This window comes from Zonotrichia leucophrys, chromosome 2 (genome assembly GCF_028769735.1).
Source record: "Zonotrichia leucophrys gambelii isolate GWCS_2022_RI chromosome 2, RI_Zleu_2.0, whole genome shotgun sequence".
Lineage (NCBI taxonomy): Eukaryota > Metazoa > Chordata > Aves > Passeriformes > Passerellidae > Zonotrichia > Zonotrichia leucophrys.
The window spans coordinates 110,328,214-110,346,890 of NC_088171.1; the positions used below are offsets into that span (position 1 = coordinate 110,328,214).

Sequence of the window (18,677 nt, forward strand, 5' to 3'; positions counted from 1 at the left end):
CCGGCACTCCCGCAGCGGCTCCGGCCGGAGCCAGGAGGGCACGGGCGAGCACCGCCGGGCCGGGGGACCGCCCCAGCCGTAAGTAGGAGCCAGCGATCGGCTCGCAGTGCGGGGGAGGGCCGGGCGGGGTGCTGGGCTGCTTTCATGGAAGGCGGCGCGGCGCGAAGCGGGCACACGGCGGAGAGGGAGGGGAAGGGGCCGAGGGGGCCGCCCTCGCCGCCACCTCCGCCCGCCGCCCCCGCCCCGGCAGCGCCCCCAGCGCCGCGTCCCCGGGGAGCCGCCGCGGAGCACCACGGGAGTTGTAGTGAGGCGGCGCCGGCCGGCCCGTCATCCCGCTCCCCTCGCCGCCGCCCCCGGCCCGCGGCCGCGCTCTCGCGAGGCTTGGGGGGCGGGCGCGCTCTGGGGCGGGGGGCGCCGCCGCCGCCGCCGTGGGGATGTTGGGCGCGGGCGCGGTTCCCCCGCGTGACGTCACAGCGCATTGTTGTGAGCGCGGCGGAGCATCCCTCAAGCTGTCACAGCTGTGCCGCCGCCGCGGGGAGCCTCTGCCCCCACCCTCCTCCTCCTCCTTCTCCTCCTCCTCCTCCGCCCCCGCCCCTCCCGCCCCGGGGGCTCCAGAGCTCGGTGTCACCGTATCATTGTCCGTGCGGAACCCCTCCGGGCCCCCCCCCACTCCCGGTCCGCCCTCCCCCCGCTCCCCCCCCCCGAACCACCTCAATGAGATGCAAACATGAAAGACAAGAGGAAGAAGAAGGACCGCACCTGGGCCGAGGCTGCCCGCCTGGTAGGTGCCGCGGTGGCAGCGGCAGCATTGTATGTGTGTGTGCGCGTGTGTCTGTGTGTCTGTCTGTGTGTGTGTGTGCGTGCGGGGCGAGCGCGTCCCGCCGCCGCCAGCCCGGCGCGCTGCCCGCCCGCCGCTTTGTTGCCGGCGGTCGGGGCCACTGCGAGGCGGGACGGGAGGGGGAGAGGCAGAGAGAGAGCGTGTGAGCGAGTCTGGGGCACAGAGTGTGCGAGGGACTCCGGAACGAGCCGGGGCGTGCGTGCGAGGGAGCGGGCAGGAGCGCGGCAGTGCCCGTGCGGGAGCGGTGCGGGTGCGGGTGCCGGCTCAGCCGGGCTGGCGGTCCGGGCAGCCCGCGGCTCTGCCGCCCGTCCCTGCCTGCTTGGAGGAGAGAAATACCTACGTCCCTTCTGCGCTGTGTGCGTGAGGAAATGCCTCTATTCTTTTCTTCTTTCTGCATGTGTGTGTGTGTGATTAAGTGTGTAAGTAAATACCTAGGGACCGTGTCTATATCTCTGCAAAGTTTGTGCATCACGTATCCCGAGGAAATCCCTCCTTTTAATTTAGAGAAAAGTGAAATAGCCGGGATTTGCCTTTCCATCCCTTTAGTGGCGACAGGACAGGGGTGAGGGGCGTTAGAGACAACTCTGACCTGAGATTTCGCTTCACCCTCTGTACTTCCACCACGGAGCTGGGCAATGCCCAGGGCAATGTAACCCGCTTCTGGAAAGGCTCCGTGCTTCTGGAGACTCGGTCCATTCCCACTTCATTAAGAAACTGTCTCCCTTACCCTACTGTATCTGTTCTCATGATTCTGTATTACTGTTCGCTAAGTGTAACAGAGTACATCGTTTATGTTGTTTTCCCGTTTCGGAGTACGTCTGGGTTCTCTCTATTCGAGGAATTTTACAACAAATAGTTAGGCACGGTACGGCACGTATGGTTGTACACGTCCGTATGCGTGTCTCCTGCAAAGTTGAGTCTGGTTCAGCTCCAGCCGAGTGCGTAGAAAGATGACAAAGCTGGAAAGATAGGCTGCTGGCTACGCTGTCTTTTTGTATCTACACGAACTTTATCTTTTATTCATCTCTGATACAGATTGAATTGTTTACGTAATATGCCGTTACTAGTCTTGCATCTGTTTCTGGTACAGGGTAATGCTATCTTATTCCTATTATTTGTTTAGTGTATTTGTGAAGCACTTTCCTTGTAAAAATGTTTCCACCTCGTTATAGGAATTCCTAGATAGGAAGTTCAGCCTCTCTCTCCTACGTAAATAATTATAAGGTATTAGACAGACACTACCTATAGATGTCTCTGTAAGCTGTATCGAGGTACTCTCGTGGGCTTGGGCAGTGCTAAATTCTGATGTGGCTCGTTATACATCCCCCAACATTTTGTAATAATGCAGCATTAGTGAACACATCTCTGATATGGTGTCGCTACTGTACTCTTATTTCTCGTGATTGTACAGAAGTTTCACTGCAGTAAAATACTCACCTTTGCCAAAGTTGTTTTGGCAGCAGATGTTGCTCCACTACTTGTTTCTCCGTGCTCTAAGCTGATGAACATACATTCAAAAGTCTATAAAATACATCAAATTGCTATCCTAACTTTACTCTTTCAAGCTGCTGCTGCAGTTACCATTGTAAGCCGTATTTTGTTTGACAAATGTGCGTAAAGGATTTTATTGTGTATCGAGTAAAATTGCTGTTCCCATGTGGTCTAATACATGGAAAAGTTTAAAGCCTCTGGAGAACAAAGGCTGAGCCACTGCTGTGAAGAAGGGCTAAGAGTCTTATTTTCATGATGTCCTATTGCTTCACATTTCCCCCTAGAAGAGTAATGATTTGCTAAAATCAAGTAGCATGTAAGATGATACACTGCTGTATATAAGTGGTGGGGATACACAGGGTCCACAGTGTGGTTTGTCCAGCCTCCTGGGGTTGCCAAGTTCTGCAGAGCTTATCCCAATTCTGTTATGTGAATGACATGTGCTGCTGCTCAGACCAGCTACAGTCTTGCATTAGTCTTTGCTACTTGTATACAGTCACATATGTTTGCAAATCACTAGGAAAGATTGAAGCCGAAATTGCTGCTCCTTACAGTGTTTTATGTTAGGACCCTGATGGTTCATTATGACTTTGTTTTCTTGGGATACATCAATAATGTATTACTGCATGGTTTGATTAAATCAATTTCTTTCCACAGACAAGTAAACAATGAAGTGATTGATACCTACTCACAAAAAATGACTCATGACGTACCTAGATCAATATGCTGTAAAATTGTGTACTGCTGAATTATTTTTAGGAAAAAGAGGATGAATTAATGTATAGAGCACTGTATGGTTATATACATTGTAGATTTTTTATAAAAGCTCTTACATTGCAACAATATTTGGCTTTGAAAGTGAAATGCTAAAAAGTATGAAATTATACAGGTAACATTGCTGGCATTGCTTTATCAGTCTGTTTTTCATGTCTGTGTATTACAGTGTGCACTTTCAATGATGTAGTTTCATGCCAGTTTCCCAAGTGTTCTAAGTTCACTCAGTAGATCTGCAGAATTTTAGTTATTCTTTCTTTGTTGTGAGGTCCCGTACTTAATTTTTTGTACACCTTTCAAACAGTGCTGAAGCAGATTTTCATTTTATGTTTCAATTGTACATACACAGCTATTATTAGCAGCACCTAGTAGCTTCCCAAATGCAAATGTTTCTATACTTGCAACATGCCTATGAGGTTAAGTATTTTGACCTCTGCTTTACCCATGCAGAGTTGAGACATGGAAAGATTAAGTACCTTACTCAAAGCTGTTCAGGAAATCTGTGGGAGAGGTAGTTACGATACCAACAGCGTCTCTGTAGTAGTTCTGTTTCACAGTCATAAAATCATCTTCCTTCTGTGGCTACACTTCTGCCTCATTCATTCTCTGTTACTACTTCTCTCACAGTAATTATGACAGAAATTGATATGGTCGTGTCTCTGTATTCAATCTATATTGAAACTCGTAATGTACCGTATAATAGTTATGGATAAAAAGGAACACAAGAACTGGACTTGAGCCTGGAGCTCTTTCACAGCTCTCTGTTTCCCATATTCACAATGAGAAAAGCAGAAGTACTTTGGAAAAATGTATTACATGACTTTCTCAAAACACATTGTAATGTGTAAGCACTGAGGCTCCAGACTGTCAGTGTTCTATTTACTCGTTTTCAATATTTGATTAAGGAATTTTTGAAAACCTCCTGCAATGCAGTGTTTTTTCAAGCTGTTCTCTTAATTTTTAAAACATAAGCAGAAAAGGTCTCCCATTCTATTAATCTCTTACTGTAAATACCATGTATGTGATACAGGCAATAAAGCAGGAGCCACTGGCATGCCCTCTATCAGAACTTGCATTTTATGGAAGAAGTCTCCTGCAGAGAGTAGAATCTTTCTGTCTGTGACACACTGCTTTTTTTCTTTATGCAAGTCTGCTTATCTTAGGGCAAGGCATAGCCCAGCTTAGAAGCATTCCTGAGAAATGAACGCATGTGCAGGATCAATGGAATGGTGGCATACCACTAACAGTTCATGTTACAGAGCCCATTTTGTAGAACACACATTTTTATGGACAAAATTGCAACTTGTCTTTACAACCTGCCAAAGGGCATGTCTTTGATGTAGACCCAATATGTCAACTCACTTTGTACTTTGCAGCAGGGCAGACTACAGCAGAGCTTATGTATGACCTGGGCATTATCTCCATGCCAGTTTTCTGCTTTTTGTGTCTGATAGACTAAGATAGAACACTTAAAAGAATGGGAACAAAAGAAAACCTTTCAAGGAAGCAGGAGAAACATCCTGTTTTTCCTTTGTCTCTTAGTTGATCCTCATTTGATGTAGCCGTATTGTTGTTTTCTGATCATACATGGAACTCATTAAAATTGTATAGAAAGGTTAAACACTTGAGTAGTTAAAGCAATTTGTAGTGATTCCTTTCAGATGAAAAATCTTCTGTTTAGCTTCACAAGGACTCTCAAGCTATTGCTGGAAATCCTGAAGTAGTGAATTCTGCCTCTTAAAAATTTAATGTCATAAAATTCTGCATAAAAACTATTGAAATGAAAAATACTGAGAACAAAACATGCCCAAGGATACTCTGCCACATAAAAACTGATGACAATTTTAAGTAGGCTGCAATGATCCAACTTTTATCATTTGACTTCCAGACATGATCCATTGTTATTTGTAAGACTTTGAACCAAAGGCCTGAACAGAGTGAGTGAAGACTGGTCATTTTGGGAATGCAGAGCTCAGAAGCACAGACCATCTGCCTATGAAGGGTGATAGTTTATGGTAACATGTTAAAAACACCTTTTTATTAATAGCTTGCCCTTATTATTGCCCTTTCCTCTAAGTGGTGTTTTGAAATGTAGTTGAATTAAGTCTCTGCCACAAGCTGACAATAAAGCAGAAGAAAATTCCAAGAATGAGAACAGTAGTCCTTGTTTGGTTATTTGTGTGCTGGATTACTTCTCTAGTATTTTTGCTTTTTTTCCTCCAAATTTTGTTCTGAAAGAAAGGTTTTCTTGTGTTACTGAGGACTTACATGCTTTCTAGTTCTATGGAGAGTCCTTGTGGTTCAGGTGACGTGCATATTGGGTGAGTAATACTCATATCTTAATTTGTGTGTTTCTTGCAGTAGTCTCTTGACAGGATCCAGCTTTTAACTAAGAGCTGTTTGTTTCCTCTTGTAAACTGTAAGAAAAATATGCTAATTAATTAGGGAAACTGATGCTGGAAAAAAACATGAAAACCAGCCACTGAAATTGCTCACTTGCATACTACTGTTTAATGTGGCTGGCTGTCCAAAAGCTGATTGTTACTTCATCTGCTATGCTGAGATAATGTAGTTGAAACAGATCACGTAGTGGTATGGAAGTATTTTTGTATTGCATCTTCATATTTGAAGACCACAAAAGAAACAGAAAACTAGAAGAGTTACTTCTGCATAGCTAGACCATTGATGATAATCCCTTTGACTTTTATGTTAAGTCTTTGATTTTGTTACTATAAATAACATTTAAAAGCATTGTACTAAAGGAGCTTCATGTGTCTTTAAAAAGGAAAATTTGATATAACTTTGTTTTACAGTATTAAGGATTTCTTTGTTGTTGGCTTAACAGAGACCTGCTATTATTTCCATATTTGTTCTGAGTTAATTCTTTTTCAGACATGCAGAAACATTGTGGCTTGGGAAGTTTTGATGGCCTTTCCCTTTGATCCACAATCAATGCTGCTTTGAAGAGCTGTATTTTAGTTTGGTTTGCTCTAGGGTTTCCTCCCGCTTGTTTTATTCAAAGTAATTTTTGCAATTGTTAGACAAGGTTGAACCTGCACTTATTTTTTTTCCTACCTTTTGTGGTTCTGGAGTCAATATTTTATCTTGTTAGTGTGAAATACCATTAATAAGTGTGGGTTTAGTATTTTTTGATTTAAAATAAATAAATAAAATCTACAAACAATGTAATCTATTTCAGCTCACATTTTGCATTTTTCTAGGGTAGATTGAAAGAAATGAGATTGTACTGTTTTGTCTTGAGACAGCCCTTTAACCCTTGGCATTGCAGACCTCTAGGTAGGCAAGAACCTTACCTAGGAATGGGACCTGTTTTCAGTAATGTCACATTATTTCTGTCAAAGCTGGGTATCATAGGAAAACACCCTAACAGGAACCTAAATATGAGCATTCCTCAATAGTGTGAAGGTGTTCTCAGTGCCTTAAGGTATGGTTTAATCTTCCCTGTTACAGTAAATATTTCCAGTGTCTTCTGGCTTACCTTTCTCTATAGAAGAGCCAATATTTTCCTGACATATTGGATTTTCTGTTGAAGTAACTGTTTTAGTTTTTCTTCTTCCAAGAGTAGATTGTGTCAGTTGCATGTGCAACCACAGTGAAGTAGTTTCCACTAACCACACTCAAGACCCTACCACCCTTCACAGCTAGGTAGGTAAGTTTGGACTTGCTAGCCCAGTTCACCAAGTCCCTGTATGCAAACCATGCCATTTCAGCGCCTTAGTCTGGACCAAGTAGCATGCTATTCTTAAGGTGGAAAGCCAAACTAAACTTACTGTACTTCCTGCTGGAGCTTCTTTTGCTCTTTTTACTGTGATCAGCAAATTACAGTTATGTGGAGAATCATGTGCTAAACTTGACCTCTTGACTTTGGAGTAAAAATTTTTCCTTTGTAGTTTTTTTTAATTTTTTTTGGTTTTTTTTTTTTTTTAATGTTGTAAGCTTCATTGTGTTTTCTGTTTTTCTGGATGTGATGATGATGGTCTTGGTATTCCCTGTAAATAGCAGTAACTAAATAGAGACCTCCTTTTGTGCTGTCAAAACCTGGGAAAAGATGTGATTAGTGGAAATTTCATTATTGGTCCATGGGTTCCAGATGAAACTGAGCAAATCCTCCTTCTGAAGAATTTGCAGACTGAAGAAACCAAGTATCTTAGCCTTCACTCTGGGTGAACTTCCAATGCAAAGGCAGAGCAATAAGCAGTACGTCTTGGTACATGCCATTTGCTCATCCTGTGAGTTTAGGTAGCAAATCCTTGTGCTGCTCAGGCACAACAGATTGGTCATAAGTGGTTCATTTAATCACTTACCAACTTTGAATGACAATTACTATCCCCACAGAATCCTAAATTGTTGACATACTGGTCCTCTGAGGCTGCTTTCTTTCTGAGAGGTCCTGCCAGAAAGTTTTCTGTTGCTGGAGTTCCTGTCTTGGGAGGAGATGTACTTGATGGGGATGTGAAATGGTAGAGAGGTGCCTTCTGATTGCTTGCAGCTAATCTTGCTTTGAAAGGATGACCTACAACTTTCTGAATGGTGATATGGCTCTAGCACAGACCTCAAATGAGTGTCAGGAGACAGATAAACCATCTGGCAGTACATGCTGGAGCTTTTTTGATGTCAGTGCGCTGATTGTGGTTAGGGGTGCACTTGGTGTTGAAGGGGTCCAGAGGAGCTCCATTAACTTTTGTTCAAGTGAGCTCTGGTGTTTGTGACATTGGAATAGGAGCATCTAGGTGATCTGATATTTTCATTCTTTGACTTAAGAGTTCAGCGCTCTATAATTTCTTGAGCTCAGAAAGACAAAATCTGTGGACCCTGGCATGTGACTTTACTCAGTATTGAAGGACCTTTTACTTGAGTTTTTTAACATATGGCATCCAGCTTTTGCATTGCAGCTTATGACTGACATGGCCTCTTGTACCTCAGGTGTCTAAGATTTGCTTTGTAGTGTAGCATCGAGTTTTGTTTCTGTCTGACAGCATTTGCCAGGATCAGCAGCCACAGTTCAGTCTGTTGCTCTGGAGCCATCAGACTCATTAGGCTATTTGGGCTGTAGTTCTGTGTGGAAGATACTCCAGGTCACACCCTAGATTATTGTTAATGATTTTTGATCACCAGAAAATAATTTGTTTAGAAGGCACATATTACATGGTATGTTTTGAAACTTGTCCTCCTATATGCATAGATTGGTCTAGACAAGCTTGTGATGAGAATCTCCTCACTGCTTGTAGTGGGTCAGCTCTAGAAACCATTATCCTGTGGGTGACAGTTGCATCTTATAGAACATAGCCTGACTTAGAGATAACATTTCCTACACCTCTACAACTTCAGAAGTGTTCCTTTAGAGACAAGATCCTGAGCTACTAGGTTATTTGCTTTGGAGAATTCAAAGCTATTTTCTTTCTTTTTTGTGATTTTGCTTAGATCCTATAGACAGACAGAATTAGGAATTAAATTAATCAATCAGGGTTTATGATTGTTTTATCCTAGTTAACTTCCCATGTAACTTAACATCTAGGGAAGGAAAAGAGTCTTACCCGAAGTATATATCGAACATTTGAAGGTCAAAGTTTGATTCCATTAGCTGACTCTTAGCAGCTTGGAAAACCAGCATAACCGTGTAGTGGCTCACATATTTGGTGAGATGCCTGTCTAGAGTCTAGTAAATTACAGTCAAATTCATGTCCCACATGATTTCTTCCTACTTTTGTAACTTGAATCTTCTTTTTTATATAAGATGAGGCTTTACCACTATCATTGTGTTGCCAAAGTACTTAACTATTTTTCATTAAGTGATATCATCTCGTTTGATTATTTCTTTTTCTGTTCCATAAATTGAAACTGAATGTCTATTGATATCTAATTTTAGATAAATGTTAATTCTTTTTATGCCTCAAAATTCCCAGTTATCCATCACCTGCTGGCACTGTTGTATCAGTGAAGCATGTGACATTCCATGTCACTGTGCCTGCCTGCCAATATTACCTAGCAAGGGTAACAGGAAAAAATAGACCCTTATTTTCCATAGCCTGCTGTGGTTCTGCTGGACCAAGATTCTGGCAGCTATCTCAAAACCATTACATTCTCTGATCATACTAGCTGCTTTTAATCTCATTTGGAATTTCTGTAATTTAGAAATTCCAAGCTGGTAAGACCAATGAGAACCTCTTTGGAACTTGGTGTTTCAGTTGAGAAAAGCATCTTAATTAAAGCATTACTTTGATAGAAGGTGGAGTTGGAAAGGGCCTCAAGGTCACCTTGTCTGTTCACACTTGAAAAGAAGTCATACAACCCAAGTTAGTTTTAGTTTTGTGAAATCAATGTAATTACTAACTTTTGTTACTGATAGGAACTATGACTTGTCTGGCTTTGCCAGAATCTGCTCTTTTAGTGAAAATTTACATTCTCTTTTAAAAAATGGGAGAACTAAGAAAATAAAATTATTAGGAAAAGTTGTCCAACGAGTATGATTTAGAATTTAGATGCATTGTGTTTTTTCTGACAGTGACTAGACAGAAAACATCAATTTTCTAGTACAAATTGAGAATTCTTTATCCAGTTAATGGTTCTCATTCATATTTTCTGGTTTTTGAGGCAATTTGGGCTTAGTCTCTTGATTTTTTTTTTTGAGTGTTTGATGCAGCAATGCTGCAGCAGATTTTTACATACAGCAGTAGTGCTTAATCCATTCTAATCTATTCCATAATTTGTTTCATTCTTAATGCAGATTTTTGAGACATTTTGCAACTACACGTCTTCTGTTTTAAAAATTAAAATGGAGAATAATATAGTGAGGCTTGTCATCTAGGTGTGGAAAAAGCTCAGAATTCACTGTAGAAGAAATCTTCAAATAATGGACTATTAAAGAGATGTTAATGCCTTTTCATTGCTGATTTCAGGATGACCCATGGCTCCATAGGTATGTACCTTCCTGAAGGTGCTCTCATGGACAACAGCTAAAATAATTTTTGCTAGATATCCCAGGCGGAAGTATTTGGTGGGAGGGGAGAATAAGGATTAAATGTTTTGATGTGGTCCCTTGAATTCCTGACTTGCAGTTCTAATAATATATATATATATGTGTATGTATGTATGTAGATTTTCAGGTATTGGGTCACAGGCCTGTGAAACTGACAGGGAGAATCACAGAAATGCGGCTACATGCCTGGGACATTTGATCTGTCCATAATGAGCCTCAGCATCCTTTGGGTACACTATTATCAATAGCAAGAAATGGATGCTGCTCCCAGTTTCATCTTGCAGTCAGATTTTTCATGCTAAAATCCTGTTCTTCCTCCAGTCAATGTTCAGGGATCAACAGTGCCAACTTCCCCTGTTGCTTTTGGAATGAGAGCTACCCATCTGAGTGGAATGTCAGGGATAACCGACCCTATGACTTTGTCTTGGACTGATGTCCCCGGTCTTTAGAAAAAGTCTGTTACTGAAATCTGTGCTTTTTGGAGCATGGGATTGGCTCCCAAGGAGCAAACACTGACAAAAAATGGAATTACTGCTTGGAGCTGTCTTGAATGCTGCAGCTGTCTTATGAGGAAGGATCTTCCCTGCTCTTTGTAATAACAGTGTTCCAGTGACAGGGAGCCCCACTAAGTGGTTGTGATGTTAAAACATGCTCTGGCTTGGATTTGTAGAAGCACTTCAGAAGTAGAGGGCTGTGGCTTCACAAGGTAGACTTGCAGATTTTTATCAGTCTGTCTGTGCAAGTTACTGCATGCCTTTGCTACATGTATCAGTGACGATTGTTGCATTCACTGAGCACCTCCACAGGAGCTTCTCAGAGCCTGCGCTGCCGATCTGCCCATGGCAGTAAGTGTTGGATGCTCACTGCAGCCATTGTGGGTTGTTAATTTAGCCTCCTGCCCCAGCAGCATTGGCCCTTGAGGAGGAGGCTTCAGAGCTCTCCTGTGGCTCTCTGGGCCAGAGTTTTCCAGTGAAAGGGAGTATGGGAGAAGTGTGAACAAACAGTCGCATGACTGACTGAAGGATGCAGGATATGATGCAAGAAAGTAACAGTGATGTGAGCGAGCAGAGTTTAAGGCCTTGGGAATAAAGTCAGTGTCTGAGCAGAAATTGTAGCCATTGTGTTTCATCGACTCCAGAAAGACAGTCTTTCAGGTGGCCTGTGAACTACACAGTGAAAAACTCAATAAAAGATGATTTTAAAAGATAAAAGATTTTAAAGAAATAATATTTTAAAAAATAAAAGAGCTATAAAAATTTTGGAGTAATGGAGTCAAAACAGTTTATCAAAAATATTATGTATATCCATACATAATATTTGAGAGTTAGATAAGAAAAACATTGTCTTACTGACTTTTAATCTGTTTAATAAAAGGAACAAACCGAAAAACAATCTAAGATACCTTAGTAAAAATCAATAAAGTAATAATAAAAATAATTTTTTTGCTTCAGGAACCTGTTTTGTTGGGTTTTCTGTTTTTTTTTTTTTTTTTTTTTTTTGTTTGTTCAGGGGTTTTTTTTGTAGATTAGTATTTAAGTAAATAATTGTTATTTTGCATAACAGAACATTTCTGTCTCCTGCAATTCATAGGGTTAGCTACTTGCTTGGAAATGGACTGTTTGACACATTATCAAACCTTTCTAATCATACAAGAACAGGTTGCCTGGAGAAGCTGTGAATGCCCAGTCCCTGGAAGTGTTCAGTGCCAGGTTGGATGGAGCTTTGACCAATGTCATCTAGTGAAAGGTGTCCATGCCCAAGGCAGGGGCATTGAAACCAGATGATCTCTAAAATCCCTGCCAACCCAAACCATTGTGTAGTTCTACAATTCTCAGAATCTGTAACACTTCCATTAAATAAAAATATAACATGAAAAATAATATCTCTGTCATTGTTAGTCAATTTTAGCTGTCCTTGATGAGGACAGACTTAGTTTCATACTGTAATTTTCTTGTGCTAGTTCATTTTATTAGTGTCTGAGCTGTAGGAAAATGTTTCAAGCTATTTAAAGTAATGTTAAATAGAGTGAAATAATGCTCCTGTCTTCATTTTGAGCCAGATCTACAAAAGTGGCAGCTTGGATAAGTGAAGCTGGTATATATGCATGGTGGTTGGGGAAAAGAAAGGTTATGAAAGAGCTGCAAAGAGAATAAAAGGCTTAAGAAAATTTAAATTTAAAAAACAGTGCACCTGTTCTCTGTTATCTGCATTGTTGGAGCTGTTATGGCAAGAAGCTTCATGTGTGAGTTCAAGTGTTGTTAAATGTTGAATTTAATTTTATAGAAAGATATGTGTGTGGAGGAAGAGGGAGGGGATCTGAGAATTCTGAGAATTATGTTCTGGGAAAAAAAGAGGTTTTAAATGCTCCATCCATACATAATAATAGTTATGAAGCTTATTACTTTTAGCACTTTTCTGCAATTAGTAGGAGAGAATGAAACTGGGTTTATGTCTGTTGGCATGTCATGTAGTGAAAAGAGTGTGTGCCTGGGTGATACTGATGTAATCCTGGGGAGGTAAATTACAGTACTGCATTGGGCAGCAATGGAGAAAATGGAGGTGTTCTTGTACCAATGAGAAGTAGAATAGCAAAGATAGTGAAGGAAGTAAAAAAATAAATCTGACTGACAATGAAAAAATGAGGAAAAACCCCAGTTTCTCAATTTAGTGTTAAAATCACATATAATTTGTTTATTTATTAATTTTTCTACCATTTCACTTAATTCTATCATCAGCTGAAGTCCCCCAAATGTTCATCTTTAAAATTTGAATTTTTCTCAGACTTTACTCCTAAAGCAATTTCAGTAAAATACCAAGATTTAAAAAAATAGTCTGTCTTCTCTCCTTTATAGGGTTTTGTAGACCCTCAAATACAGGGTCTTTGTCTGGGAAATAAACTACTATGTTTACATGATGTTACATTCAGTTTCTTTTTAGAACAAGTTGTACTATGGTCTATCTTGGCTAAAGGAATGTTGTTGAAATTATAAATAATGCTCTTGAAATAAATGAAAAAGAAAACCAATTTGTCATCTGAAATATTTTCTCATTCACTTGATAGTAATATCGCCTATTAGAATTTTCAGAATCGGTTTGAAATTATCTTGCCCATATTATTACTAGAGCAACAGCAATAAAAAAAAGTTCTAGATTCTCCCATTGGAGAGATTCTCCTGGATTCTCCCACTGGAGACTCTAGGTCTGAGGCCATCTTGGGCACAGTGACCACAATATAATGGAGTTCTCAGCGAAGTAAGGAAGGTGTTCACCAAAACTATCTTGGACTTCTGGAGGGCAGACAGCCTGTCCAGGACAGTGGTTCAGAGATCGTCTTGAGAAACAGCCCTTAAAAACAGAGGGGTCCAGGAAGGCCGGACACGCTTTTAAGAAAGCCTGCTCCTGTGCCTATAAGATTTCTATCCCTAGGTGCTGAAGGATGAACCATCAGGGAAGAAGACTGGCATGGCTGAACAGGGAACTTTGACTGGACTTGGAGAGAAAAAAAAGAGCTTATAAACTTGGGAAATAGGGGCAGACAACTCAAGAAGAGTACAAGGATGTCATCAGGTTTTGTAGAGGGAAAACTGGATTGGTGAAAACTCAGCTAGAACTCCATGTTGTCACCGCTGTGAAACATAATACAAAGTGTTTTTATAAATACACTAACAACAAAAAGAGGGCCAAGGAAAATCTCCATCCTTTATTGGGTGCAAAGGGGAACATTGTAACCAAAGATGAGGAAAAGGCTGAGGTACTCAATGCCTTCTTTGCCTCAGTCTTCAGCAGAGAGACCCAACATCCTCCAGGCAAGCGGCCTGAGCTGGTAGGGAGAGACAGGGAGCAGCAGAGCCCTGTGATCCAGGAGAGACAGACAGTGCCCTGCTGGGATCCAGGAGGGACAGGCAGTGCCCTGCTGGGATCCAGGAGAGACAGACAGTGCCCTGCTGGGATCCAGGAGGGAGCAGAACAGTGCCCTGCTGGGATCCAGGAGAGACAGACAGTGCCCTGCTGGGATCCAGGAGGGAGCAGAACAGTGCCCTGCTGGGATCCAGGAGGGAGCAGAACAGTGCCCTGCTGGGATCCAGGAGGGAGCAGAACAGTGCCCTGCTGGGATCCAGGAGAGACAGACAGTGCCCTGCTGTGATCCAGGAAGGAGCAGCAGTGCCCTGCTGTGATCCAGGAGGGAGCAGCAGTGCCCTGCTGGGATCCAGGAGGGAGCAGCAGTGTCCTGCTGGGATCCGGGAGGGACAGACAGTGCCCTGCTGGGATCCAGGAGGGACAGACAGTGCCCTGCTGGGATCCAGGAGGGAGCAGTAGTGCCCTGCTGGGATCCAGGAGAGACAGACAGTGCCCTGCTGGGATCCAGGAGGGAGCAGTAGTGCCCTGCTGGGATCCAGGAGAGACAGACAGTGCCCTGCTGGGATCCAGGAGGGAGCAGCAGAGCCCTGTGATCCAGGAGAGACAGACAGTGCCCTGCTGGGATCCGGGAGGGACAGACAGTGCCCTGCTGTGATCCAGGAGGGAGCAGCAGTGCCCTGCTGGGATCCAGGAGGGACAGACAGTGCCCTCCTGTGCCAGCTGACACTCACCAGTCTGTGGGGCCAGGTGGGATCCACACCAGGTACTGAGGGAGCTGGTGGAAGAGCCAGGCCACTCTCCAGCATTTGTCACCAGTCCTGGTCAACCAGAGAACTGGAGACTGGCCAGTGTGATGCCCACCTGCAAGAAGGGTTGGAAGGAGGATCTGGGGAACTACAGGCCTGTCAGCCTGACTTCAGTGTCTGGGAAGGCACCATCTTGTGGCCTATGCTGGACAACCAGGGGATCAGGCCCAGATAGAAGAGATTTAGGAAAGTCATGTCCTGCTTGACCCAGCTGATCGCCTTTTTATGATCAGATGACCAGTCTACGGGGTGTGGGAAAGGCTGTGGATGTTGTCTACCTGGATTTCAGTAAGCCATTTGATACTGGCTCCCAAAGCATTCTTGTGTAGAAACTGTCTGCTCTTGGCTTTGATGGGCACATTCTTCACTGGGTTAAAAACTGGCTGGATGGCTGAGCCCAGAGAGCAGTGCTGAATGGTGTTAAGTCCAAATGGTGACTGGTCACCAGTGGTGTTCCTCCCAGTGCTCAGTTTTGGGGTCAATATTGGAGCCATCCATTTTAGTATCTTTTTAAATTATTTGGATGAGGGAATTGAGTGCTCCCTCAGTGCGTTTGCAGATGACAGCAAGTTGGGTGGGAGTGTTGTTCTGCTGGAGGGCAGGGAGGCTCTGCGTGGGGATCTGGACAGGCTGGATCAATGGGCTGAGGTCAGTGGTGTGAGGTTCAACAAGGCTGGGTGCTGGGTCCTGTACCTGGGTCACAACAAGCCCAGGCAGTGCCACAGGCTGGGGGAAGAGTGGCTGGAAAGTGACCCAATGGAAAAAGAAGGGGTGGTGGTTGACAGTGGCTAAACATGAGCCATTGTGTGCCCAGGTGGCCAAAAACGCCAATGGCACCCTGGCCTGTATCAGAAATCGTGTGGCCAGCAGGATCAGGGCAGTGATTGTCCCCCTGTAGTGAGGCCTCATCTTGAATCCTGTGTTCAGTGCTGGGCCCCTGAATCCAGGAAGAACATTGAGGTGATGGAGTGAGATTAGAGAAGGGCAGTGGAGTTGGGGAAGGGTCTGGAGCACAAGTGTGATGAGGAATTGGGGTTGTTTATCCTGGAGAAAAGGAGGCTCAGGGGGGACGTTATCATTCTCTACAGCCACCTGAAAGGAGGGTGTAGCCAGGTGGGAGATGGTCTCCCAGGAAACCAGCAGCAGGACAAGAGGAAATGGCCTTGTGCTGCACCAGGGGAGGTTCAGGTGTTCAATGGGAAGAAATTTTTTGCTGAAACATATTTAAGCATTGGAATGGACTGCCCAGGAAATTGGTGGACTCACTATCCCTGAAGTGTTCAGAAAATTCCTGGGCATGGCACTCAGTGCTGTGGTCTACTTGACGAGGTGGTGTTTGGTCAAAAGTTGTACTTGAGAATCTTGGAGGTCTTTTCCAACCTTAGTGATTCTGTGATTCTGATTGTTTCAAAGGTAGAGTGTGAAGTCAGTAATTACACCAGAAACCCAAACTGAGGCACTGTGATTTTTCCCTACATCTAAAATGGATTATTCTTCCATAGATGTAAAATTTATTATTTTAAACTTCTAAAACATTAAATACAAAATTATATGCCCAAACCCCATAGATGTTGAATTTATTTGCCAGTAGCATTTCCTAGAACTGGCAGTTTTTAATCTTACATTTGCTGAGGAGATGTGACTTTGAGAATACTCAGATCTTCATGTGTATCTATGTTGTTTTTCATAGAAAAAGCAAAGAACCCATGACAGAATATACTGTATAACAGCATGGTTTACCCTCTGTTTCTTTGCTTTTCTTGGGTTACAGTTACCATCCTGTAAGGTAGGAACCTCTAAAAGTAGAAGTTTGTCTTGAACTGGAAGCCCAGCTTTATGAGACATCTCTGCATTTATATTCCCTAGAAACATCCTCTATGATTCCCCTCTGTTGGCCAATGACTTTGCTGTGATTCTGGTGTTTGATGATGGTAGTTGCTTCATGTGTGTGGGCTTGATGTGTGCTTGATGGCCATTTCACACTATAACCTGGTCAGTCCAGTCCTGCTTGACTTGGAGGGGTCAGCCTGTCTTGCAGCTTGAAATAATTCCTTTAGGCAGAGTCAGGAGTTTGGAACCTTCACAACAATTACAGATTATACTGAACAGTTTGAGGTTGTACCCCCGTGGGGGAAGACATGTTCTGTATTTTGTTTCGAGATCTGATTGCAAACTGTTGGTTTAACAATCACCATTTTGTCTCTTCATGAACTCCAGCCTTGAATTCACTGTTCACTTTTCTCCTTTATAGGCTGGAGGTCCTATTGAATTTGTTCACCTGTGCCAAGTGATTGCTCCTATTGGTTTTAATCTCTAAGGAAAATCAGCATCCAGCTGGTAGACAGTTGTACTGATGAGGACCCATTGATTTTTCTCTCCTATACACTTACCATCAATAAGAAATGTCCTTAGCTTTCACAATACTTTTTCCCTGCCATAATGTTGCCCTGTTACGTGACTGTCAAGACTGGTCTCAGTTGCTGTTCACGTTGAATGTGGATGTGATTAACAGCCTGATAAAAATGTTTAAGTCAATATTTGAGAAGCCTAGATAAAGATAACACTTTATCATGAGAGCTTTTTAATAATGTGTTCTGTTTGATGTACACCAATGGTAAGGAATTGCTGTTTTTAACAAAAAACCGTTTTGTATCAAGGGGTTTTTTGATTAAGCAGTGTTCAGAAAAGGAGATTTAAGAAAATGCAGGATGTTCATGTTTGGGTTTGGGGGAAAAGTAATTCTTCCCTTTTTAACAGAACTTTTGCTTATCGTGTTGGTGGTTTTTTGGTTTGGTTGGTTTTTTTTTTCACTACAGTATTATTTGAAGTATTTTCTTCCATAAGAAGAAGCAAGCAGCATGTAAACAAAACATTCTGTATGCATTTCTCCAAAGTGATAAGCTTTAAAAAAAATTATTGCCTTCAGTTTAGGATGGTCAGATTCTTTTACAAGGTCGCTGGGAAGAGGTAAGCACATAACTTCTCAAATTTTGAAAAAAACTGTTTATATATCTTATACAAATCTAGATGCAGAGCCATTATATACTCTCACTAATCTGCCTGTGTTGTGACAAATGTTTCTTGGTAATAGTGTTAAATAGTGAATTTTTTAAACCTTTAAACAGATGCTACCAAAAATCAATATAAACCAGCAATATGGACTTCAATTTTACAATAAATGATGTGTTTAAGAGGACAAGTGTGGGTGGACTTAGGTGATGAGTTGGGGGAAGGGACCATGTGGAAACACTGCTGAGAAGGACTGAACAAATAAGCGACACAAAGTGGATATGAGTTACTGAGCTGCAAAATATTCTCCTATTTTTGAAAATCTTAGATGACTAATTGTCAACCATGCCATATGTAAGTAATGTAGGCTTCCAAACTTGTGGCAATTAAAACTGCTAAGCATCCCACTCCAGCCCTGTGTTATATTCTGTGTACAAGTCAGTACTGAAGACTAATCTCTTATGACATTAATCGTCTCATGAGGAGAGATGGAATAAATCGCAGTAGCCCTTCCTCTCTTCACTCATGAAGATAAATGCCATAACATGATGGCTGATCTTCATTATGACACTAACCATTATATATTTAACAGAGATAGCAAAATCTCACTGACAGCTAACAAAAGAATTCTCTCTTTATACATTCTTTGAGAAGGCTGTATTTCTTTAGTTCAAAAACATGACTTATCATAGCTATTCTCAGAGCAATTTAAGCAGTAGATCTGGATGGTGCCAGTGAACTGTAGTCTGTACATAATGATGTCATGATTTAGACTAATGAAACCTGATGTGAAGTAATTGTGCAGACTTTGTAAGGAAAAAAAGGTGCATAACATGCAAGGACTCTTAACACTGCTCATTGCTATTGTCTGTTTGGACAAGAAGGAATACTCTCTTGTTTAAAA

The 18,677-nt window shown here is 42.4% G+C and overlaps 1 protein-coding gene across 1 annotated transcript in view; it reads left to right on the forward strand.

Annotated features, from left to right (window-relative positions):
- The first annotated feature begins 708 nt into the window (after positions 1–708).
- ASXL3 (ASXL transcriptional regulator 3) overlaps positions 709–18,677 on the forward strand; it is a 128,860-nt gene continuing 110,891 nt past the window's right edge. Inside the window, exon 1 of the mRNA XM_064706041.1 lies at positions 709–781. Within this exon, the coding sequence (XP_064562111.1) occupies positions 728–781 (54 nt within the window). The 5' untranslated portion in view covers positions 709–727. The remainder of the gene's footprint in view (positions 782–18,677) is intronic.